This window comes from Bombyx mandarina, chromosome 22, assembly GCF_030267445.1.
Source record: "Bombyx mandarina strain Sakado chromosome 22, ASM3026744v2".
In the NCBI taxonomy this organism is placed as follows: Eukaryota; Metazoa; Arthropoda; class Insecta; order Lepidoptera; family Bombycidae; genus Bombyx; species Bombyx mandarina.
In genome coordinates this window covers 13,398,193-13,424,498 of record NC_143228.1, presented here as the reverse complement: position 1 = coordinate 13,424,498, position 26,306 = coordinate 13,398,193, and the positions used below count along the sequence as shown (strand labels likewise).

The 26,306-nt window shown below is 38.5% G+C and overlaps 1 protein-coding gene and 1 long non-coding RNA gene across 3 annotated transcripts; both read right to left on the bottom strand.

Annotated features, from left to right (window-relative positions):
- Positions 1-940: 940 nt before the first annotated feature.
- On the bottom strand, positions 941-11,263 carry CYP341B1 (cytochrome P450 4C1-like). Of its 2 annotated transcripts, none has more exons than XM_089737100.1 (10): positions 10,064-11,263; positions 7,395-7,484; positions 7,013-7,123; positions 6,044-6,229; positions 4,886-5,082; positions 4,108-4,168; positions 3,818-4,019; positions 3,007-3,158; positions 2,349-2,528; positions 941-1,149 (listed from the first exon to the last, which is right to left on the bottom strand). In XM_089737100.1, exons 2-10 carry the CDS (start codon positions 7,477-7,479, stop codon positions 959-961), a joined length of 1,365 nt encoding a protein of 454 aa, XP_089593226.1. In that variant the 5' UTR covers positions 7,480-7,484; positions 10,064-11,263; the 3' UTR covers positions 941-958. The 2 variants fall into 2 exon arrangements, with proteins under 2 accessions (XP_089593226.1, XP_028040208.2); XM_028184407.2 differs by lacking the exon at positions 10,064-11,263 and adding an exon at positions 8,454-9,094.
- Positions 11,264-12,616: 1,353 nt separating this feature from the next.
- On the bottom strand, positions 12,617-19,938 carry LOC149500379 (uncharacterized). The gene is made up of 3 exons (XR_016325067.1): positions 19,534-19,938; positions 16,226-16,390; positions 12,617-13,191 (listed from the first exon to the last, which is right to left on the bottom strand). It is a non-coding gene; the product is annotated as an uncharacterized LOC149500379 (long non-coding RNA).
- Positions 19,939-26,306: the final 6,368 nt, after the last annotated feature.

Here is a 26,306-nt window from a genome sequence, read left to right as displayed (position 1 = left end):
TAAATAAATAATCCTTACATGATGATAGACGGTATTATTTAGCAGATGGGCTGAATGTCGGCGTTCCGATTGGTCTAGAGATCTAAGAGGCTGCACGGTAACTAGAGTAGCACCAAGTCGTACCTCCTGATTGTTATAAGAGTACTAAGGGATTCATTGGAAAACATTAGCGAATTGCGATTGCCAATCTGCATTTATTAAGGGCTTATAGTGAACTCGCACGTGTGGTACCGCGATTCCGTTTGTTGCAAATCAAACTTGCTTCGCTTTCAGTTCCCTGCCACGGCATAGTCGTGTGGTGCAAAAAAGTCGTAGTCGTCGTGGCCTAACAGATAAGACGTCCGGTGCATTCGTGTTGAAGCGATGCACCGGTGTTCAAATCCCGCAGGCGGGTAACAATTTTTGTAATGAAATACGTACTCAACAAATGTTCACGATTGACTTCCACGGTGAAGGAATAACATCGTGTAATAAAAATGAAATCCGCAAAATCATAATTTGCGTAATTACTGGTGGTAGGACCTGTTGTGAGTCCGCGCGGGTGGGTACCACCACCATGCCTATTTCTGCCGTGAAGCAGTAAAGCGTTTCGGTTTGAAGGGTGGGGCAGCCGTTGTAACTATACTTGAGACCTTAGAGCTTGTATCTGAAGGTGGGTGGCGCATTTACGTCGTGGATGTCTATGGGTTCCAGTAACCACTTAACACCAGGTGAGCTGTGAGCTCGTCCAACCAGCTAAGCAATAAAAAAAAAAAGTGAAATGTAATCTCATCGTTAGGAGTCACGGAATATAAATCACCCGTACTCTATAAAATAAACGAGATAGTCAATAAGCATATAAATATTTTCGACCAAAACGAATTCAGTTTTAATGGAATCGCCTACAAGAATTTATGCATATGTTTATATATTACTGTATAAATAAAAAAAAAATAAAAAAATTACTAACTTATAAAATCTATTTGTATCTAGGTTCTAATTGCACTGTAAAATTGTCCATATCTTTCATCATGACATCGAATTTGACGCGAAGTGGCTTGTTTTTTTCGTGTTTATATGTTGGATCCGTCGGCTCGGCTGGGTGGAGACGGAAATGACGTAGGAGATTGGCTGTTGCCGTCTTCATTGACATCGTCGCGTATTGATAACCTGAAAAATGTGAGTTCCATTGGACGTTATTAAGCGAGATGGATTCAACCGACAATGTAATTATTATTATTTTTGTTTTTAAGGTAATCCTGCTGAATTTCTCATAATATTATGTTATTGTCTATAATCTCGGTTAGCACCTTTCGTCTTCTCGCATTAAAACTGTAAGCTCAAAGAGTGTTTTAAAGGTTTAACGTGTGATAGTTTTAATATTAATCATCTTTGCAACATAAATTTTTTATTTTTTACCAGTTACATTATCTGTCTTTTAAAGTAAGATAAAATTATGTATTAATTTTGTTATTAGTCGTCAAAACACAGGTAAACTAAAACTAAACTAATGCTCTTTTGACAGTATTTATGAGAAAAATACTGGTGATACCAAATGATTCCGCATATTAACTCAATTTCGAATATTTTTGGAAATTGTGTAGTTTTAATGCGGATAGACGATTTTATATGCTTATGAGATAAAATATGAAATATGTTTGCTTAGGCAATTTGATGGAATCATCTGCTTATTTCATTTATATTTACATAATTGAACCAGACGACGAGGTAACGCAAAGCCGTCTTCATCCTAAACATGTCTTATTGGATCCTCTCAGTTCACTTTCGGTGCTTTTCACATCAGCATTAATGTCGAACTCATCAAAAGTTGAAGAGTTCGACGTGCAACCTAGGATAGGCGTCTTATATTAAGACACAACCCTTAAATTTCTCACCGGATCTTCTCAATGGGTCGCGATTTCGATTCGGTTGTAATAAATTTAGCGAAGCACTACTGTTGCTAGTGAGCAAATTATCTGACGTTGAGCATGTGAGTTCACCTACCCGTTTGCGAAATGTTAGAATAATCCCTTAGGCTACCAGAGGTTAGGTAGAGTCTCGTGTGTCGTTTCTTTTCCTCGTTCTGTTCCGGTGACCCATAGTTCATTCTTGTCATGTCCCAAGTATAAATTTTTTCTATTAGCGACGGCGACCAATCAGCATCACGTGTATGCCCCGGGTCTTTCTTCAAAGACTATAAAAGCTTTTCAGCTAAACAAATAAATTTGGCGGGATAAGCGGTGTCATCTAAGAAATTCTTTGCGCTCTTTCATCGCGGTAAAAAACGTCCAGTACAGCAGACCGGTGTGGTCAAAGGACTACGTAAATTGAACCTTGGATATATAATGCATAAGTCCAAATATGCTTACCAATACACGCTCTAGGGCCATGGCTGAAGGCCATGAACGCAGCGGGGTGCTTTATGGGCGTGTCAATAAAACGTTCCGGTCTAAATATATCCGCATCGTCGCCCCAGTAGAGCGGGTTCCTGTGCACAGCCCAGATGTTGATCACTATACCGCAGTTTTTGACCAGAGTTATTCCGGTTGCTGTAAAGAAAATTTGGTATTAATGTTAAAGAAGTATATTCGAAGGTTGCACTGTATGATTTATGTAGTTTTCAGTCTGGTATCATCTGGTTTACATACATCAGTGTTTTGGGGAACAGTGAAAAAAAGCAACTGACTGGGTTTGAGATGTGTCGTCGTAGGGTTCAGACCTGGAGATAAATTTTATGTAAATAAGCCCGGTAATTCTGTGGATTCGGGCATATTACATTGTTTTGAAGTAAATTTATCGGAATCAGAAAAAAAAAGGTTTTTTTTTAAAAATAGTCTCCTCAATTAACGTACAATAAATGGATTTAAATAAAGCGTGTAGGATTTTTACACACTCATAATGATCATCGTCGTAGACCACGAATGAGACGTGAAACATCGGATTCACGCGGTATGATAGAACTATGATTAGTAAAGTTATTATAAACATAAACAGAGTTGATAATGATTTCACCATCAAGCAACTTACGCAGCGTCACATCCTTATCGACCTTCCTGACGATGAGAGGCACTGGGGGATACAATCTCATTGTTTCTTTAATCACTGCCTCCAAATACTTCAATTTGGGCAGATCATCTGCGACTATAGGTCTATCGGAATCACCAAAGACTTCTTTCAATCTGGTACCGGAAAATTAAAATATGTGTCTTTAAATCATTTTTAAATGATGTCTTCGATCGAAGATCGGTTTCTAGTTAAGTCTATTAATTCTATTAATAGAGAAGCAGTTTCAGGAACAGTATTGCATTTCGGTTTGAAGGTTGTAACAGCCGCTATGTAATACCTACAATTGATATATGGACTTCATAACTCAATATGTCTATGGGCTCCGCTGGCGACTTTGTACCAAATACATAAGTCACTTGTGAACCAGATGTGCATGCTTAAAGACACTCCTCTACAACCCTTATTTTCGCTTGACTAGACTTTAGCATTTACCACCTTCTTAAGTGTAGCAGTTATGAGTTCCCATGAGATGGGCTGCTGTTTTTTAATGCCATGGGAACTCATGTCTAAAGATCGGAGTTGTGACGTGCTTAGTGCGCAGAAACCACTTTAAAAACAGGTGGATCGTTAATTCCCGTTAATCCCGAGAGCTTAACAATCTTATTGACACCTATTGGGAACCGATATAGGGCGACCGTATCGTGACCGTATAATAATAGGTTGGGGAAAAGTCTTTTCGCATTATAGTATGTATGAACTTGTAATAAAATCTCTTTGGCTATACTATTTGTATCTGGCTGTTTTTTTGACTATTATTTGAATGAGTACTTACTCTTCGTAAACCTTCTCCTGCACGTCCTGGTGCCTGGAAAGCATGACAGATGTAAAAGCTACTCCAACCGCTGATGTGTCAGTACCAGCCAGAACAAGCACTAGAGTTTCCTCCTGAAGTTCCAAATCAGTGTAGCCTTTATTCCCTCCTGACGACTCGATTAACAATTCCAGAAATGATTTCAGGCCGTTTCTATGTGCATCTGTAGATAGGCAATATCTTTAAAATAATGAGTTTGGCGCTTTATCATTTTATTGTTTTAAATTTGATGGAAATAATCTAAAACTCACTTTGATCTGCTTCTGTGCTATCCTTTTGTTCCTCCAAACTATGTCGTTTTGATTTTATCACCTGCTTAATGAAAATATTTGCTTATATTTAAATGACCGTTATGTTAAAATCAGTGAATATGCGACTATTAAATTTCTGTAGGCAGATTCCAATTCTTATAAGTAAATACGAACATTTTGCAGTAAATAACACTATTCTGACTTTCCATCGCGAAGAAGCCATCGTTCCAGTTTGAAGCATGAAACGGAAGCTCGCCTTCGTTCGACGCATTCATATTGTGATTTATTTATATATTAGGTTTTTACAACTGGACAAACAATGAATACAGTATTGGATGCATCCTTTTGGGTGTGAACACAACTTGCATAAAGTCAGTTGTGTTAAAAGTCGACCGGGCTGACTTTTATTTATTAAATAATTAAGTGATAATATTAGGTATTACATATAAAAAAAACTAAGAAAATATAAACATAAGCTGCAAATAAAAACTAACAAAAACATTCACCAATTACCTATGGCTACCGATTACGTACTTATGTTCGCAATGCATTTTTATTGCCATTCAAAAATGGCAAGACGCCATGTGTAGCTTATTGGTGCTATACAGTAACTTGCAGTCCATAGTACAGATTAATTTTAATTCGTGTTTAGATTGAATCACTTTTACAGTTAACATCATCCAACAAAACATTAAGTTTTATTTAAGACACAAAGGAAAAAAGGGGATTCCCCATAGAAATTTTAGTATCATTACTGTACAGGAAAGTATTTACATGCCTGGTCAATGAAATTGCAAAGAAAATCTTTGGAATCCTTATGCTGCTGGTACTGTGGCATCATTTTGTACAGTGTGTCGTTGTGGAGCCACGGCTGACAGAAACGAGATGAGTCCAAACGACAAATTATTTCGAAAGCCCTCAGGAAAGGTTGCTCGGAGTTACCTTGAGCATTCACCTTCACTCCTAATGTCGTTTCTGAAATCAATACATTTGAATGAATGATCGTAAGACCATATCTTGAGTATGTAATAAATTAAAAGAATTCATTAAAAGAGTTGAAAAAGTTTTTAAACGTCTGAATAAAGGGTATTTTGCAATTGAATCATTAATTAAATAATCCTTGATGCGCTGATTCGCTCTCGTTAATAATAATGAAACACATTACATTTTCCTGAAAAAAAGGTTTCTTGTGTAATTCTTTTATTTTAAAAAACTAGTAAATTTGTTAATTTGTTGATAACTAAAGTAATTAGCCAACGAATACTCTGTTGTATTTTATGAAAGTTTGCATAAACTAGATCGCGGCGATGTGTTGTACCAAAAGCAAAGTATCCCATCAACAAAATCGACATTAATATTTTGAAATAATTCCAAGTAGAAATAAAGGAGTATTCCGAGTATTTGTCAATAGGTAGGTAGGTACAATCGTTGATAGATACCTACACAGAACAGAGCACTACATATTCCGCTGAGATTCAAATTATTTTGTGCTTTCATATAAACTCATAGAGAAATCGGGAGTACCAGTTTTGCTGATGCAAAATATAGATGCACCTGAATATGCCATGAAACGAGACTGAAATTCCATTTAAATTCACATTTGCATTTTTTAGCAAACGTATCTTTTGTGTCATAACGGATAAGACACTCAGCTTCCAATACCGAGTGAGGCAACTAAGCCGGTGTTCAAATTACGCTACCCGCCCTTTTACCACCATTTTTGGTAATATCGTGCTCAGGAATAACTTCCGCGATGGAATGCTAACAACGCTATGGCTATATACGTGATATAAACGTGATTTGAAAAGAACCCTGATTGGTGGGCACTAAGTTTGAGGCGCTCTCGCGGCTTTAGTGTCCATGAGCAACAGTAAGCACTCGCTATCAGTTGGGCCATGTGAGAAAATAAATTAATAATAATTATTTGAAATCTTACCACATATCGAATCCATAGAATATGTATTTATGTATTTCCATATTGAAAAATTCCCTGTCTTTGCAGCTTTCCCAAGATATTTGACCATATGAGAACTTTGTTTTGAGAAGATGTCCACAAAGTGTGTTAGGTTCTTAGGACTGAAGGTCGGAGCTAAGATTTTACGACGAGGACGCCATATTGAAACTGTAAGAACAAAAATCGACATTAAAAGTACCACCAATGAATAAATATGTCGTTTCCTGTATTATCCAACGGTTTCGAGAATTCTAGAACTTGCACTAACGAATCCTTCAACTACCAAACTAAGTAATTGTTAATGAAAAAACCCATCCACGAGAAGCTGAAATAGCCCCTCAGGCTACCAGCCAATAAGTAGGAAAAAAAATATGAAAATACAATTAAGTTTAAGAAGCTGTAATCTTTTTAATAACTAAGCCGATAAAAATCATAAAAAACATTGTTTTGTTTATCTTGATCGCGATGTTTCTTGGGTATTGTAGTCCGGTTTTGTTTTTCAGGGGAGTAGGTAAGTATTGGTGGTGGAGGATTTTTATTACGAAATGGGAGATTTCGTTATCACGTTTTGTGTCATGTAGGGCGTGAGTATGAAGGATTCGCGGTACATACGTAGGGTAACTGCGCCTATCCCACGCGGACTTATAATTTACAATACGCTCTACAGTATTTATACTGATCCAAAGAGTTTTTCCAGCTTTGAGTTTAAGTAAACGATGAAATTTCTTCATCACGGAAGTTAATTGTAAACACAAACGAAGTTCGTAACCTCGACGACAAGCTTTCTCTGTAATTATTGATTGATTAATTAATTAACTCATGATTGACTTCACTAAATCCTTTCATTATAATATATGACTAATTATGCGTGTATAATCACAAGCCAAATATGAAGAAACGAAATTGTAATTACCCTTTAATAGTTTTTGTATTGTATTTATTATTTATTACCTGGAGCGAACACGCTTCCGTTTCCGACGAGGAACCGGGAACATTTCAAGATATCGTCTTTTTCTAAACAAGTTTTGAGGACGTACTCCGCCATAACAGGTTCTGATATCACTGAAATTAGAAAAAGTTTTTATTGTTTTAAATCAGCTGACAATCACACGAGCATCTCGTAGGAGATTTGACTTTGACCCAAAAACTGTATTTAAAACATGGAGACCAATAATATTTTTACGTATAGATATTTAGGTATATGTGAAGGTAAGTGAATTAAAAGAACCAAATATGGTTTAGAATTTTCAACTTGAAATGTTGCAATTACAGACAGGTGCCCGAGCTGATGTGTCTGTGTCTAAAGTTGGTATAATTCATGGCAAATACTTACTGACGTAAAGTCGGCTACCCTGCCAGAGAGACATTATGCCTCCGCGCTCCGTAGACTCTTTCCCGAGACGTTGAAACGTTTTCATTCGTTCTATAACAATCCCGGATTTTTAATTAGTTTTTTCGAATCACTACATAGTATAATACAAAGGCGCTTTCTCTGTCCCTATATCCTTAAGTATGCTTAAATCTTTAAATCTACGCAAAGGATTTTGATGCAGTTTTTTTTAATAGATAGAGTGATTGAAGAAGAAGGTTTATATATATAATAACATCTATTAAAGAGTGGAGAAATACTGTTATCAATAATAAATTACAGTTCCATAAGCGAAGCGAGGGCGGGTCGCTACTTACTACTAATACGGAGATATATTAACTCTCACTCGTACGTAATCCTAAATCTTAAATTTTATTAAACAGAAGCTTATCAATAACAGAGATAGTTTAAAATTGGATCGATGGTTACAGAACGTATAAACATATATACAGACATGTTTGTCCTCGTTTAAATGTTTTAGTTATAGGCCTTTATGCTTAAAGATTAAAAACGCTCAAGTCAGGACGGAATGATTTTCAAATCGGCCTTTTCGTCGTTCCTTCAAAAGCTCCTTTTAGCGGTAGGCAGCGGCTTGGCTCTGCCCCTGGCATTGCTGAAGTCCATGGGCGACGGTAACCACTCACCATCAGGTGGGCCGTATGCTCGTGTGCCTACAAGGACAATAAAAAAGAAAAAAGAAAAAAACACGCTGGTGAAGTTTTAAACTGATTTTGATAAAATCTTTGACCTATATAGGTATTACATTTTGTATGTAAAACGGTAATTTTATCCCAATTTTTTTGACTGAACTACGTGTCTTAAAAAGTTATTTCTAAGTCTTAAACTGTTCATAAAAAAATTAAGAATATTCGATTTTATATCCTCTTTTAATAGTGAATGCAAAATTAATGTTGTTCCTCCAGTCCTCTCAAAGATGATTTGTTTTAGTCAGAGTTGTATAGGTAGATAATTTAGAGATAATGTCGGAGTCTTCAAGTTTTAAAACTACACTATTAAGCCTACCTTCCTGAGATCCAAAGAACATATAAGCGTGCCCTATGAGTGGCAAAGCTGTGTAATCGTTCTTCAACTGTTCCCATACTTTCATCATCTCCTTCTTCTTGTATCTCTGCGATAACAGCCATAACGCCACAACAGTACACAGTATTAATTGCACTAACATTATATTTTTTTGTTGATAATTCGCGTAGTCACGAGAAACGTATGAGTACCATCATCGCTGTGCTTAGATTATATGGACTGCATAATGTAAATATGGCTTTAGGGTTCCCCATGCAACTTTTTGTAGACTCTTATGGTTCTGCACATAGTTCTAATAACACCAATTCTACTGTTAGAAAGACCTGCTGGGTGCCCACACTATTGTTATTCGCCGTCTTGCCCATCTCTACCGCAAAATAATGATCCGTTATACTTTAAATATGTAGGTTAAGCTTTATTAAAAAAAATCGACTCGGAAACCTCATGCCTCAAGGTGAGTCGTAGCACTCGCGTCACGAAAAGGCAATAATATTCTAAAAAGGTGGGTAATTTCCCTTTTAATTAGCCGAGCGAGTAATGTTTGTGCTCAGTTATTCTCAAACGAACATCGATCAAATATTGATTCGTCTTCAACAATAATTATTATCTTTTATTGCCTAAGCTTCGATGAAATACGAGATGTCGGAGTATACTAGCTGTAGTTATGTTTGAAATAGTTCTCTACATTGTAAAAATTCAACAGAAAATAAATTGTAAATATGTATTATTAATTTGTTATTTCTGTAATACGATTTCTGTTTGATATTTGTATAATTGTGCTTACACGTTCCTTATTGCATCGTTTAATTGACGGGCATGTTTTAGATGCCGCTATCAGCTTCACCCTAGCGTGCAGATGAGCTCACGGAGCTCAAACCGGAACTATTGCTAACACTGGTCCTAGAAAGAGCAGTACTTCGCAGAATGTACCACCGGATCGGAAACGCGACCCACTGAGATGATCCGGCGAGAAACTCAGTGGGCTGTGTCTATGGGATCGACATTCGTGTAACGTGTAACGTTCTGTGTAACGTAAATCAAACATGCGTTTAAGCTTGAACAGCAAGATATGACAGATCAAGCGAACCTTCAACATCGTTTCAAAATAGAACATTCTTTATTATTTATTGTACACACAGTTAATATTACAGTAATTGCGTAAGATATAAAAAATGGCGAGCTTAACTCAACAATTGAGTTTTCTACCAGCTAACCGTTTTTAACGAAGGAAAGCTTTAAATGAGTGGGTAGAAGAATACAATCTAATTAATTAACAATTTACAATCTAGACAAGAACTTAATAAAAATAAAAAAATAAAACACTAATACATAATATATTACATTCTTAGGGATCATCATTTCGTGGAGCAATATTATATAAGAATGACAAAAACGTGGAAGTTGAACAAAAGGAAATTCGACATTTTGAAAACTGATTAAATGGATTATGTTATTTTTCGATTTTCCTAGCTATAGACATGATTAAAGTTAATCGTCCTCGATGATGACCACATAAACTTAATATTCAAAGCATCGGAAATAATAAGTACAAGATTAAACTGTATAAAAGGTTGTAACAACAATCGAAGTACCTTTTCGACGCTGCCTATGAAGGCAGCAATGATCGGAAAGGGCCTCGAATCGAGGCCCAGGTCGTCATGTAGTTCGACTTTCCTCACGAACCACGGAGCTAGGTTAACCTGCAAAAGCGGGGAGGCGGATTGTAGGGATTGGAGGGCGTCTATGTGTGTCGCTGTGTACTGCTGAGGACTCTCCGCATACCTTGTTTGAAGAAGGACATGTTCTAGAGCTCGGGTTGCAAAAGCGATCTCTGTAAATGCACTGTGGATGAATACACACAGTTCCATACACATACGAAAAACAACGGCTTCAAATAGTAACTCGTGGGATCCTCGTGATCCGTGATTTTTTTATTGCTTATGTGGGCGGACGGCTCACGGCCCACCTGGTGTTAAGCGGTTACTGAAGCCCATAGACATCTACAACGTAAATACCGCCACCTACCTTGAGATATAAGTTCTGAGGTCTCAGCATAGTTACAACGGCTGCCCCACCCTTCAAACCCAAACGCATTACTGCTTCACGGCAGAAATAGGCAGGGTGGTGGTACCTACCCGCGCGGACTCACTAGAGGTCCTACCACCAGTAAAAACCTATGTCAAAACGTCATCCAAATTAACATATGTGCATGGTTTTAATAGAATTGCTTTGCTTCTAAACCTTTATTGACTATCCAGACTAGAATAATAATCCACTCGAATGAAGCGTGTGGAAAAACACGAGCGCTTATTGACAGGAAAGCTTTTAACCTATGTCCATGACGTCATAGAAAAAAAGAATACAAAATAGTTATTTAAGAAGAATATGGTCGAAAGCTAGTCAAACATCGTTATGTTGATGAAGCGAGTGTAGTGTTTGTATAAGTTTCGAGTCAAACTGACCTTCACACGTAATTTTTCATGTTTGTGAAGGTGACGTGACATAATAGTACTTAATACTTAACGCACTGGTTAATTTACTTTGTAGCTTACAAGATAATGTTGCTTGGAGTCGTTCAATGATCTATTCGGTTGAAATATTTAAGCATTTGCAGATTTCTCGTTTGACTTCAAATATTATTCGAGATTTAAATGTATCATTGTAAATTATCGTATCATACGTAAATTGTCACACTGGTGTGGATGGACACTGGATGGACACTTGCTCTACCGGTGGTAGGACCTCTTGTGAGTCCGCACGGGTAGGTACCACTACCCCGCCTATTTCTGCCGCGAAGCAGTAATGCGTTTCGGTTTGAAGGATGGGGCGGTCGTTGTAACTATACCTGAGACCTTAGAACTTATATCTCAAGGTGGGTTGCGCATTTACGTCGTAGATGTCTATGGGCGCCAGTAACCATTTAACACTAGGTTGGTTGTGAGCTCGTCCATCCGTCTAAGCAATAAAAAAAAAACTTGCGTCAAAGCATTAAAGTACGCGCATCCGTAGATATAATTATAGTTTATAGAATAATAATTTAATTTTTAGGTCACTCTTTTTAAAATGTCAACGCGTCAATCTACTTGGTACTGTTGGTAAAGTAGAGACGGTTTTCATCGAGAAGGTTCTTTAGACCCTCTCTGTCAGCTGTTTTCCTATTTAAATAAACAACTACTTTGGAACTTCAAATTTTGATTCGTTTTATCGTTCTATTCTTAAATACACAAATAAAAGTTATATCTAAAAATGTATTCCAAACTAAGTCTAAGATTCATAATTATAATATAAAATCGAATGTATATATGTACTTTAAAAAAATTACTAAACCGAATATAGTCGCCCCATTTATTTTTTACAATCAAAAAATTTAATCCGTATTAATGTACTTACGTGTTTTCCCAAACATTTTCCTCTTGATGCGATGTTTCAATCGACTTGCAATACTCTCACATCTACACTTTTTGAAGTAACTATAACATTTTCATCATATGAAACCAAAAGAAATTGAACCCAGCACTTGGTAATTCACACAAATAAATACATGAATAGCCTTAGTACTGTGGTGTAGTCCATGTTTATGAAGAGTCGGAACAGTTCCCGGAACTTACAGTACCTACTCGCATTGTCCAAGCCCACATGATGAGCAAACATTATTTCTTGCATATGCGATTTTGTTGGATTGTGTCCCGGAATATGATCATGACTACTGTTCTCCTAATCACATTGGGTCGGTCGCTCCTTCTAGTTACGTTGAAACACGAATCTTCACTAATTTTCAAAATAATTATTAAATACAAAACCTCTAAGTTTTCTTTTTGCAAATTACTCGGTTAATGATAATATGTAAAATTTCTTAATTGGCGCGTAACCGCAGGCTTGCAGCGTAGGTAAATGTGGCAACTCTGATTATTTGCATTCCATTTTTAAAAGGAACAAATATTATCATTCTTATTTTTAAATTTCAAAGCAAAATAAAATAGAATGAATTCGAATGTTGTAGTGTCAGTGAATCGACGTTTGATTTTCGATCACTGAGCGAACGCTAGTTATTACATATATACCTTTTTTTTTTTTTTTTTTTTTTTTTTTTTTTTTTTTTTTTTTTTTTTTTTACCTAAACTACTTTTGAATAATTTTACGACAAATAAACTTACCGAAAGTAGATTTAAAAAATCTCTGACAGAGCCATTCTGTTCTGCTATCATATATCATACCTATATCTAGAAATAGATCTGAGTATGGAGGCTTGAATTGACCTTAGGAAACTGTATTTATAAGCATACGTTTACCGTCTGAACAGATCGGAGAATGGTATATCTTACTAAAATAAAAAATAGATAATAGAAAAGTAGAGAATCCTGATCACGTAGGAGCCAGTCAATGTCGACGCCCTAGACACGTCCTTACGGATCCATCAGATCCAATAACATTTGCTTTAGACGCCTTCAGCTCTAACACTAGGAACAACTTAGAGACCCCGGTAACCGTACTCGTCGAACTCGACCAAGAGTTCGACGTACAATCTAACCCATGCCTCAGCTCGCTGAGTTTCTCGATGGATCTTCTCAGCGGGTCGTGATTCCGATCCGGTAGTAGATTCATTCGCGAAGCAGCTGCTCTTGCTCGGGCAGTTGGTGGCATATCCCACCCCTCTTGGCTGAGCCTTTGCTCGCCCACCTGTCCTGGTGAAACTGCAAAGGCCTCCGGGCCACCAGTAACCCTTCAATCATAAAAAATAGTTTAAGTATCACATTGATATAGTTTAACAAAGCGCCATCTAGTGATGATCGTTGGAAATGGTTTGTCATTTTGTAGGTTCTTTTAGTGTTATTTACTACAAATAGATGGCGTAGGTAAGGTCGTTTAATGGAATTCGCATTCAAATAAGTTTTCGCATTTTAGCGCCCTCTAGGGTTTTTACATTTTTGGAAACATTGGAAAAGTTTTTTTTTCTACGGCAGCTCTGGCTTCGTTTCTTTTGGAAACCTCAGCAAGAATGTCGCCATGCTCGATATGTGACAATGCGCTCATAGCGGGAAGAATTGGTCACCGTCCTCGTCGAACTCGCAGATTACGGCGAAGAGGTCGACGAGCGAACTAACCCATAGACAGCCCACTGAGTTTCTCGCCAGATCTTCTCAATTGTTCGCGATTCTGATCCGGTAGTAAATTTTGATCCAAGTCAATTGTTAGCCATATCTTTCAGGTTGAGCCCGTGAGCTCACCTACCCGTGCGGGTGGGTGTAGCTGGATTATAGCCTTTGAGGCTACTAGCGAATAGGTATGGAAAAAAAGTGTTTGCAAAAGTAATTTACAAAGGGTCTAAAAGTCATAACACGTCACCCTGGTTACGTCACACAATTATGTTGAATGCACCAAGTTGTCTTTGGGTTAAGTCTTAGGTTAATGTTTTTTTTTTATTTTTTTTTATTGCTTAAATGGGTGGACGAGCTCACAGCCCACCTGGTGTTATGTTGTTACTGGAGCCCATAGACATCTACGACGTAAATGCGCCACCCACCTTGAAATATAAGTTCTAAGGTCTCAAGTATAGTTACAACGGCTGCCCCATCCTTCAAACCGAAACGACTCACAAGAGGTCCCACCACCAGTAATTACGCAAATTATAAATTTGCGGGTTTGATTTTTATTACACGATGTTATTCCTTCACCGTGGAAGTCAATCGTGAACATTTGTTGAGTACGTATTTCATTAGAAAAATTGGTACCCGTCTGAGATTCGAATACCGGTACATCGCTCAACACGAATGCACCGGACGTCTTATCCTTTAGGCCACGACGACTTCATGTAAGCTAAGGTAAGTTTTAAATGAACCTTCTTAAAAAATCGATGAATAAAACCTACATTAATTAAGAAGTTTGATTAAAAAAACGAATATTCTGAATTACTAACCAATATTTATAACCAACAGCTGTGTATATTTTAAAATTTTATTGTGTATATTATTATAGAAGACATGAATGGATAGTGTTAATGACAATATGAAAGAAAGAGGAGTCAGTGTTGAGATGAGGAGAATGGAATAGAAAATTCGCTGTGCCGAGCCTGCCTAGTCGGATAAGGTGGAGACAAAGAAGAAAAGTGTGTATTTCATGCTTTTACTATAAAAGGCGATACGAGAGCCAAAAAAACTGTTTTCTTGTTACAGTCGTGTGTTTGTTTACTTACACGCTATCGTTTGCAAGCTCAATTTCGATGAGTGCTCGAGACACGCGAATGTTAATAAAATTGCGTGCTCCAAAGAAGTTTGTATCCATTTCAGAAAAGCCTGAGAATAATCGCGTTGTGTGTGAGTAGGCACAACGCGTTTCATTATAATTTCCATGGAATCTGATTTTATTATCCAACGAAATCATAGTTTAGATATATATGACATTAATGATAGTTCGAAAATAAATTTAGAATTTCCATAAGTCGAATAATCATCATTTTAAATTTTTTTTTTTTTAAAGTATAATTCCCAGACTACTTCTTCAATAATGAATTTGTACGTGAGTATCATGTTATAGATTCACTATCATCGTCATTATTACTTCAAATAGGTCCACTACTTTATAAATATTTTTTCTAAAGCTCGCGACATCGCCCTTAAAACTTCTTTTTATTACCGACACTATTAAGAGTTGAATTTTAAGAAATAATAAATCAACAACTATTCGTTTTATCGCCACATGAGTATTAAAAAGTTACAGCACTTTTCGATCGACGACGAAAGATATTGATTTAACATTTAAATTCACATGTAGTATATGTAAAATTGAAATACCACTTACAAAAGTTTCACGAGAAATAAATTCATACGAGAAAACAAAAAACAAGTATAGTCTTGAGTCATTAATTTTTATCGCAACACTTTTGAAGATTACAAAAAACGTGTATATGTATCCGTCATGTTTGTATGATAAATTATACATGAGACAATCCCTAACCTTCTTGAGGGATCGAAAAAATACTACGTCGTCTACTATATCTCGTAGTTCAGATTTAAATCATATTTACGGTTTCATTACGTATTTATTGGGGTTTTTTAATACGCTTTTTATTAGCTTCAGACGTATGTATGTTAGTATGTAACGGAAACTTTGAACATGATTTTGGCCCCCTTCAAAACGTCGGAGTAACTCGAAATTTAGTATACTTTTTAAGGACCGATGACAGTTAAATATTAAAATCAAACTACAAAATAATAATTGAAAAAATTGAAATTCAACTAAAAAATAAAAAAACAAATAATATTTTTAAAAACTAACAAAATACGCTTTTATAGAAAATCCGACTAAAAAATAGAAAATAAATCTTAATAATTTTGAATTAAAAATAGTGTATACAAAGAAATATTAAACTGTAAAAAAAGCGTGGGGTGCATGGTATCAGTAGTTATAAATACTTTATGAACAGATATGAATAGAACGGTTATTTTTTCATTAACGATTTACGTAAACTTTAGACAGGAAGCTAAGTTCTTCAATATGTAGTTCGTTTAGAATGAGTAGGTACGTCCATCTTATCTAATGCTCCAAAGCAGTCATTCTGGTTTGAAGGGTGAGACGACCGCTATGCAATAATATTGAGACTTTCATCTCATGTCTCAAACCGAGGAACCACATTTAAGTTGTGATGTCTATGAGCTCCAATAACTACTTAGCACCAGGTAAGCAACTTCGTTCAATTGTCTAAGTGATTTGCAGTTTTAATGTTACTATAACTCCATACGAGCTGTCGGGCATCTTACCAATGAGTTTATGGATGCTTCCTATTTGAAAAATATTACCCTACTGAAATTGATAGCCACCCATGTTGCATTATCGCCTTGACTTTATTTACGGTGAGACAAATAGCCAACTTTTCTTGTTCACTGTATTTTCTTCAATGTTTTTTGATTTTAAACGAAGCGCCTCTGAAACAAATGTATCATCTCTCATAAACGGTTTCGGGCTGGCTTGAATTAATCGTTCCTGGTTGTATAAAATCGAAGTCTGAGAGAGATTTTAATAATAAAACAATTTATAGGCGCCGCCTGAAGCACTCGGTCTGCGGTGAATTAATTAATTAGTAATCAGCTTGAATTGTTTACTTAGAATAAATTTTATTTATCGTATTATTTTTGAACAGACACGGGAACGCAAGATTCTTATTTAATATTTTATAGTGTAAGAGTAAAAATACGATGTCCTATAATGCGGCAATTTGTATGCTAAAATTAGCGTGTGCTCGGTCGTACAGTCGTGCCTGTGGCGATATTGTTGCTTAATAGTTCCATTTCAAAGGGTTTTATCGTAAAAAAGTTTGTTCGCGCGACTACACTGCGTGCGTGCGTGTGTCGATCGCTCAAAGTTGCCGTAAATTTTTACGAACAACACTACACATTAATAGTAGTCTGTTTCTTGCCGGATCTTCTCAGTGGGTCGCGTTTCCGATCCGGTGGTAGATTCTGCGAAGCACTGCTCTTGCTAGGGCCAGTGTTAGCAACACTGCGGTTTGAGCCCCGCGAGCTCACCTACATGTTAGCGCGACGCTGAAATAGCCTCTCAAAGCTATCAGCATAGTAAAAAAAAAGTCTAAAATCTCCATTATTACCTACATTCTTATTACGAAATATTTGTAATGATTGATGTTTTTATATGGATTTATAATGATAATTCACGCGAACGTTCGGGTTGTAACTCATTGCGATTTTGTGGACGCAAATGTGGACAATAGGTTCGCTTATTGTCGAATCGCTCGACGCGAATTGGAGCGCGTAAATGTGGCTGCACCATTATACCGTTTGCGAAATCTATGGAAATTGAGACTTTAGAGGAATTAGGCGTCGAACCACTGAATATCCAGCTGATGACATATTCCGAAAAAAAAATCTAAATTCAACTTAAAATAGTAAATAAATTTTAATAAATTTGAATGAACACGTTTTTTTACAATAAAATTGTTTTTTCTTACACTATTTTTAATTCAAATTTATTAAAATTTATTTTTTATTTTTTAGTTGGATTTTCTATAAAAGCGTATTTTGTTAGTTTTTTTAAAACCAAATTTCGAGTTAATCCGACGTTTTAAAGGGGGTCAAAATCATGTTCAAATATTCCGTTACAAACATACATACGTCTGAAGCTAATAACGTATTAATAAGCGGTAGTTATCACAAAATTAAAAATAAATGCGTGATTAGAAAATAAAAATATTTTTTATTATATTATGTATATGTCTACGATTCGCGAATATGGCACAAAACACTCCGCCGATGACGATATTCATAATTAGAAAGTCTAATGAAGCTTTTGTCTTCTTGAAATTTAAAACCACTAATCTTATTAGATGTTGTAGTATTCATTAGTTCAGTGGGTTCAGTACGTGAGCTGTGAACGTAAGCTGTTTAAGCTAAAACAGTATCTATTCGTATCGTATCGGTCAAAAGTTATTTAATCAGCCATAAAATGATCAGATGCTGTAAATGAAATTTTATAATCGAGACTTACACTCTGAACTTTTGAAAAGCCTTTATTTTTTGTCAAAAGTAGTTAGAACCGTAAACATAAATTTTAAATGCGCTTCTGAAGTTCACGGCATAAACCATGGAAGAGTTCAGAAGATTTCAGTCAATAATTTTTAAATTGTAAAATACTTCAACGTATGTTAACAAAAATAAATAAATAAAACCTGAATTTTTTATCTTCGTTATTTATGATAGTAAACACATTTACGTGTTCTTGTTTTTTTTTTATGATTGAAAGATTACTGGCCCGGAGGCCTTTCCAGTTTCACGACATGTAACGTGTTCTTGTGGGATGCTTAGCAACTAATTTCAATCGGAGGACACGTTTAGAGGCACTAAACTTTAGTACACCGAGTGCAAGGAAGCACTGGAAGTACATATATACGAATATCTAGTACGTAAAATGAGTGACATTTTAAGGCACCCCACAACTAAATGTAAGTTTTTTTTTCTACCTAATCTGTTGGTCTATAGATACCATATCAGCGTTACCTTAACTAGTAGGTGAGCTCATGGGGCTCATACCTGAGGGTATTTCTAACACGAACCCTAGCAAGAGCAGTGCTTCGCAGAATCTACCACCGGATTGGAAACGCGACCCACTCCGAAGATCCGGCGAGAAACTCAGTGGACCATTTGACAAAATATTCAAATGTCGCCGAATAACACCTTAGTCGTCCGTGGCCACGAAAACTGCGTTTCGGTTTGAAGGATGGGGCAGCCGTTGTAACTATACTAGAGACTTTAGAACTTATATCTCAAGATGGGTGGCGCATTTAAATTGTGGATGTCTATGGGCTCCAGTAACCACTTAACACCAGGTGGGCTGTGAGCTCGTCTACCCATCTAAGCAATAAAAAAAATCGAAACTTCAGAAATAATATTATAATGACAATTTAAAAAAAACGCGAAATTAAACGGTAAAAGTTTTAATTAACTTGAAGGTATTCATTCGCACGGTAATGGAAACATGAGTGGCCTGGTATTCAGAAATTGTATTTATAACTTCGACTTCAAAATATTTAAAATGAAAACGCTTCGGGAAACGTTAATTAATTACGGCTTCTTTAAAACTTAATTAAGGTCGCTCGCGAGAGAACTTAATACTGAACCGTTCGTTCATTAGTAATTAGCTGTTGAACCGAATTTTAAATTGAGGGTAACTTATTTTAAAAATTGATTTAAAAATAATAATAATTTTATATTAACAAAAAAGATCACAGGCGGGCGCATCACGATGCTTAGCAATGAGCGATCGACTGTAGGAGGATAGAAGATTATATGAGATTAGAAGATTATACTAAATATTATATTAATATTAAGATTATCATCTATACATTAATACGTGAAGCAAAAACTTTCTACCCCTTTTTACGAAAATTGCGCGGACGGAGGAGTATGAAATTTTCCACTTTTATAGAGAATATAGAGAAGGAGTGCAGAATAATTTTTTTTTTTTAATTATGCGTAAAACATACATTAAAACAATAAAAAAAAACATTACACACACTACCATGTATTTGATACAGCACACATATATAAATACCTACCCTTCATTTTTTGTCAAACTTTTGTTATTGCTTAAAGTCTGTGGTCAAATTGAGAATAGATGAATATTGTTTGTCTATTATTATTTGTCGATAGTGTAGTCTTGACGAAATCTGCGATTATAGAAGTATAATAGTCTTTGAAAATAGAACCATAATAATGTTCAAACTTATAATTTCAATTAATTATAGTCGAATTTCGACTACTGGGGGACCACTTGTAAACAATAACCAGACAAAGCAATCGAATTAAAACTTCTTTTACGGTTTAATATCGTATTGCTTACGACTCCAACAGTCTGTGATCACCGAAAGTCGCATCGCAACAGCATATAATAAAACGCAAATAATATGAGAATCGAAAGCTCGATATCTCAACTTTCAGGGAAGAAAGTGCGACTAAAACTCCCGATTGTATGTACATGTTTTAATAAATTGACACGCATGCTTCAATTTTCTTAGCGCATGCGTACTTGATATCTTGATACGTACGTAACTTAGCAACGATTTATATAACTCGGGCGTTATTTTATGATTTGCATTCTCGACTTTTATTGATTGAGGGCTTCGACCCTCAACCATGCAAGACTTCGGTTCTGAACCCAGTCAGGGCTCTGATCTTGGACTCCTTCCTCAATATATTCCTTTAAAAATTTTTTTATTAATATTATTTTCATTGCACTTTCGATGCCTATGTGTTTCACGTACTTACTATAAGAGGAAAGTATGATAAAATATATGAAGTTAAGCCATACTTTCATCTATAGGTAAATATAATAACATACTCACAATGTTTACGACTCAGAAAAACCGGAAAACATACTATGTATGTATGTAGGTATGTATATTCTCTTACTATAAGATCCAATATACGTAATGTACTATAAGCTCTATAATTATATGTTATAATTATAAATACGATAGTGTGCTTTCTTTCTTTATGTTACTCGGCGGTAGAGCCCCTTGTGACCCCGCACGGGTAGGTAGCACCACCCTGCCAATTCTTGCCGTAAAGTAGTCATTAGTTTCCGTTTGAAGGTTGAGGCAATCGTTGTGCAATAAAACTGAGACTAACACCCGTATCTTTAGTCGTTTACACGAGCTTAACTCGACTCGACTCAACCTCCAACGCGCGTTTTGGTATGATTAGTCGTAAAAATAAACTCCACTCAAACGTCCTTGGAAAATTCTCCTAACCGGAGTGAAGTAAGCGAACTGTCAAGTCAAGGTACGTCGCGACGTACCTTGAACGTTCCTCAAGGCTGGTTTTCTATCAATGTCCAAATAGTATGTGGACCGCAAATGGAAATATATGATATTGTTGTGCAATGGCCTGGATCAGTGCATGATTCCCGCATATTTTGATAATTTAAGTTTGATAATATTTATTAATAAAGTAAATAGTTCGAGGTTAGACATTTGAAACTCTTTATTTTATTTACCTACATAAGAGACATATTTACTACCTGATAAATAAAGTCAATGCGGTTATAAGTTTTATTTATATAATAATAAACTGGTGGTTGTGGAAAAGCACTTCAACTACACGATGCAACCAAAATCACACAAAAGTGGCGAATAAAAATACAAAGCCGGATCCGAAATCTAAAATAATAATAGGTTAGAAAATAAATAATACACTTTCAGATTTACCGCACGCACACATATTTACGAATAACTCAGCAACCAAAACATCAAACAAGTTCATCTAGTGTCAAACAGACAGCGGCAGCTTGACTTTGACATTAAACAATGACCATAGACTACAGAACTCTATGGGTTTGATGCTAGCTTGATCAAATTTTCATCATTATTACCTCACTCTAGGACAGTTGAGGAATATTGTAATGGTCGACTAAAAATACCAAACTCGAGTAAGTTTGGAGGGAATGCTCGAGCATCATCGGATGAGTTAAGAGTGGAGGACTATTTTACGAAACGTCTGAAGATACGGGCATTACACCCGTATCTTTAGTCGTTCACACGAGCTTAACTCGACTCGACTCAACCTCCAACGCGCGTTTTGGTATGCTTAATCGTAAAAATAAACTCCACTCAAACGACCTTGGAAAATTTGCCTAACCGGAGTGAAGTAGGCGAACTGTCAAGTCAAGGTACGTCGCGACGTACCTTGAATGTTCCTCAAGGCTGGTTTTCTATCAATGTCCAAATAGTATGTGGACCGCAAATGGAAATATATGATATTGTTGTAATGGCCTGGATCTGTTCATGATTCCCGCATATTTTGATAATTTAATTTTGATAATATTTATTAATAAAGTAAATAGTTCGAGGTTAGACATTTGAAACTCTTTATTTTATTTACCTACATAAGAGTCATATTTTGCTTACTACCTGATAAATAAAGTCAATGCGATTATAAGTTTTATTTATGTAATAATAAACTGGCGGTTGTGGAAAAGCACTTCAACAACACGATGCAACCAAAATCACACAAAAGCGGCGAATAAAAATACAAAGCCGGATCCGAAATCTAAAATAATAATAGGTTAGAAAATAAATAATACACTTTCAGATTTACCGCACGCACACATATTTACGATTAACTCAGCAACCAAAACATCAAACAAGTTCATCTAGTGTCAAACAGACAGCGGCAGCTTGACTTTGACATTAAACAATGACCATAGACTACAGAACTCTATGGGTTTGATGCTAGCTTGATCAAATTTTCATCATTATTACCTCACTCGAGGACAGTTGAGGAAAATTGTTTTTTTTTTTTTTTTTTTTATGGTTGAAGCATTACTGGTGGCCCGGAGGCCTTTCCAGTTTCACCAGGACAGGTGGGCGAGCAAAGGCTCAGCCAGGAGGGGTGGGATTTGCTAACAGCTACCCGAGCGCCTCCGAAGGAGACCTAACAACTCAAGAGTAGCTGCTTCGAGAATGAATCTACTACCGGATCGGAATCGCGACTCGCTGAGAAGATCCGGCGAGAAACTCAGCGAGCTGATTCATGGGTTAGGTTGCACGGCGAACTCTTTGTCGAGTTCGACGAGTACGGTTACCGAGGTCCCTAAGCCTGCTCCTAGAGCTGAAGGCGTCTAGTGCAAAGGTTATTGGATCTGAGGGATCCGTAAGGACGTGTCTAGGGCGTCGACGGTGACTGGCTCCTGCATGATCAGGATTCGGGGAGTAGTCAGCGGCGGCTACGATAAGGCGATTATCATGACGCATAGCCTTATCGAAGTACCGTTCCGACGCTGACTTCATGTATTTCTGTATAGATTCGAGGCCCAGGTCGTCGTGTAGGTCAACGTTCCTCACGAATCACGGAGCTCCGACGGCTAACCTGCAAAAGCGGGATTGTAGAGATTGAAGGGTGTCTATGTGTGTGCGGGCCGCGTGAGCGAACACCACACTCGCGTAAGTCATGACGGGCCTTATGCAAGTTTTGTAAAGTGTCACCTTGTTCCGAAGGGACATTTTACTCCGCTTACAGATCATGGGGTAGAGTCTACCGAGAATAAACGCGGCACGGTCACAGACTGATTTTATATGCGGGCGGAATGTCATCGATGCATCCAGGGTAACGCCCAGGTACTTGACCTTCCTGGCCCAGGGTATAGATTGACTAAAGAGAGTAATCGGGGGTGTGAGATTCCTCCTAATACGGGAGGAAATCCGTGTGGAGCTTCCCCTCTGAAATAGCACCGCAGTACTTTTCGCTGGATTGATGTCTATGCGCCATTTTCGGAACCACTGTCCTAAGGCTAGAGCTGCGCTCTGAAGCTTCTTCGCGATTAGGGACTTGTTTCTACTGGAATAGTAAACAGTCGTGTCGTCGGCGAATAAAGCTAAATGGGTCGGCGGCGTTCGGGGAATATCGTTGACGAATAAGCTAAATAGGAGGGGTGAGAGGACAGAGCCTTGCGGGACTCCAGCTGTGAGAGGTCGTGGGGCGGAGCGGGTTCCCTCGACTCGATATCGAAAAGAGCGGTCCGACAAGAAGTCCCGTATGATGAGCACGAGACTATCCGGCACGCCCATGTTGAATAGTTTGAAAATCAAACCGTTGTGCCAGACTTTGTCGAACGCTTTTGCGACGTCGAAGAAGAGAGCTCCCGTGTATAACGGTTTTGGTCGATTGAGCCCCACAAGAATGTGCTCCGTGAGGCGGTGCACCTGTTGAACACATGAGTGATTTGTACGGAATCCGAATTGTTCATCGATGAGAATGCCCTTGGATGAGACGAAGTCTCTGAGGCGTTTGTAGAGCAGACGCTCATACAATTTGCCTAGAGACATGAGGAGACTAATCGGGCGGTAGCTCGTCGGATGATTTTTTGGTTTACCGGGTTTATGTATGCCGATAACGTCCGCTTCTTTCCACACCGCGGGAAAGATACAGTTCGCCATAGCGGCATTGAAAATAGATGCCAACATCACGATGAGTTGGACGGGTAGAAGTTTAATAACGCGGTTGGATATACCGTCGGAACCGGGAGCCTTGCGAGGACGTAAGTCTTTGATCAAGTCTTTAACTTCCATCGGGGTGACGGGTGGTAACGCATCCGAGGGTGGCAAGGAGGCTCTGCGTTCTACCTCACTGTCTACTAATTCTACATGAACAGGGTCCACGGATTGAGTGCTGGGCGTACACTGGGTTTGCAATGTATCGGCCAGCAGTTCTGCTTTTTCGTCATCATCGAACGCCGCGACTCCGCCTGAGGGGCCTACGAGGGGGGGCATAGTTACTACCGTATCCGATTTGAGAGTACGAGCTAAGCGGTAGTAAGACCTTTGGGAGGGCGCGAGTCCTTCTAAGAAATCAGACCATCTGGCATCTCGGACTTCGGCGATGCGAGACTTTACGTCGCGTTGTAGGGCACGCATTCGAATACGATTTTCCGCGGTAGGATACCTGTCGTAGGCGCGTATTGAGGCGTTCTTAGCTCTTAGGAGCTCCCTAATATCGTCGGACAATTTGAAGTGGTGAAGGAAATCCTCCGCTACAACTTGTTTCGATGACCTATCTAATGTCGAGGTGATGTGTGACGTTAAGATGTCTATGGCTTCAGCGGTATCCTGAGGAGACGGGGTAGAGTCCGGGCTAAACGGGAGCGATGGTGGATCAGATTCAGCCAGGCTGACGCCCAGCGTGTGCCAATCCACCACGGTCCTTGTGACGGGAACGGAATCGGGAGCGCGACCGAGCTTCATAACGACGGGACGGTGGTCTGAATCTAACTCTGAAACTACTTCGATCGAGTGTAAGCGCAGAGTTACGTTTTTTAATAACGCTATGTCGAGTATATCCGGGCGATGCGCGATATTGAGCGGGTAGTGAGTCGGGGTTAGCGGAGCGACGATATCGAAGGCGAGATCATCAACTAACGCATCAAGCCGCCTGCCATTCGGGGTTGTGGTGTGTGAGTTCCACCTGATGTGTTTACAATTTAGGTCGCCCGCCAGAATGACAGCGCTTCCCATGCCAAGCAGCGCCTCGATATCACTGCTTAGAACGATCTTATCCGGTGGAAGATAAACGGACGCGATAACGATCGGCGCGTGTCCCGTCAGTGAGATTCGGCACACTCATGCTTCGATATAAGCGAGCGCGGGAGGATCGAGCGGGACGCAATGCAGGGCTCTTCTATAGTAAATGACGGTGCCACCACCACGAGCAGAGAGCCTGTCGTTCCTGACCATGTTATAGTTCGCGATTTTAGGGTCACAGCGCGCGGGCTTAAGTAGGGTCTCCTGCACTAAAAATATATCAATTTGATGGTCACGCAAAAAGTCAGAAACCTGATCACGTTGATTTGCGAGACTGTAAGCGTTAAAAAATCCTATCGTTACGGATAGGGGCTTTATTCTACTTATATACGCCATTGATTACCGGCGGAGTGAGGGGAGGACGTACGTATTTAATGACGCGTATACGTCGGCGTATTCTTGCACAACGGCGATAAAGTGTTGTGCAGTGGAGGCAGCGCGAATGGCGTCGCCCAAAGCGTTAACGCACTCAAAGTTGATCGACTGAAAGAAGCCGATCGCTAAAGCGAGATTGTCGGACGCAGTCGGAGGGCAAGTCGCGGGAGAAGGACGAGCCGCGGGGGCGAGACGAATCGCGGAGGAGGGAGTTGTAGCCGTGTTCGTGTACGGCAGCGGTTTCGCCCAGGCCGAGACACTGGGCACCGGCGCCGGAACGAACGCTGGCTTAGCCTGCGACACAGAGGGTGCCGAGGCTTTGATGTCTGGGCCGGAAGCTCGGAGGCGGTTTTGGCGGGCGACGCGTCGATTTATTTTAGGGGCTCGGGGGCATCCGCGGTAATTTGCGGGGTGACCCTGTGTTCGACACAGGACGCAGCTAGGCGGTTCCGTCGCGGTTTTTTGATCGCGAGTGCATAGGGCCGTGGCGTGATCGCCTAAGCACTTGACGCATCGGGGGCGCGCGTGACAGTTACGGGAGGAATATTGTAATGGTCGACTAAAAATACCAAACTCGAGTAAGTTTCGAGGGAATGCTCGAGCATCATCGGATGAGTTAAGAGTGGAGGACTATTTTACGAAACGTCTAAAGATACGGGCATTAGAACTCATCTCTCAAGGTTCAAATTTACGCGTCGAAGTTTATATTGTAATATCTATGACCGATCTGAGGACTAATGATATAAGTGAACCCAATATAAGTAATTTCAATTATGTTCCGATATTTACTGATTGATTCAGAGGTTAACATACCAATTTCAGGTATAATCGGCGGATGCTTCGGACATTATAAAAAGAAGTGCTGAAGGAACTCTTCCTTT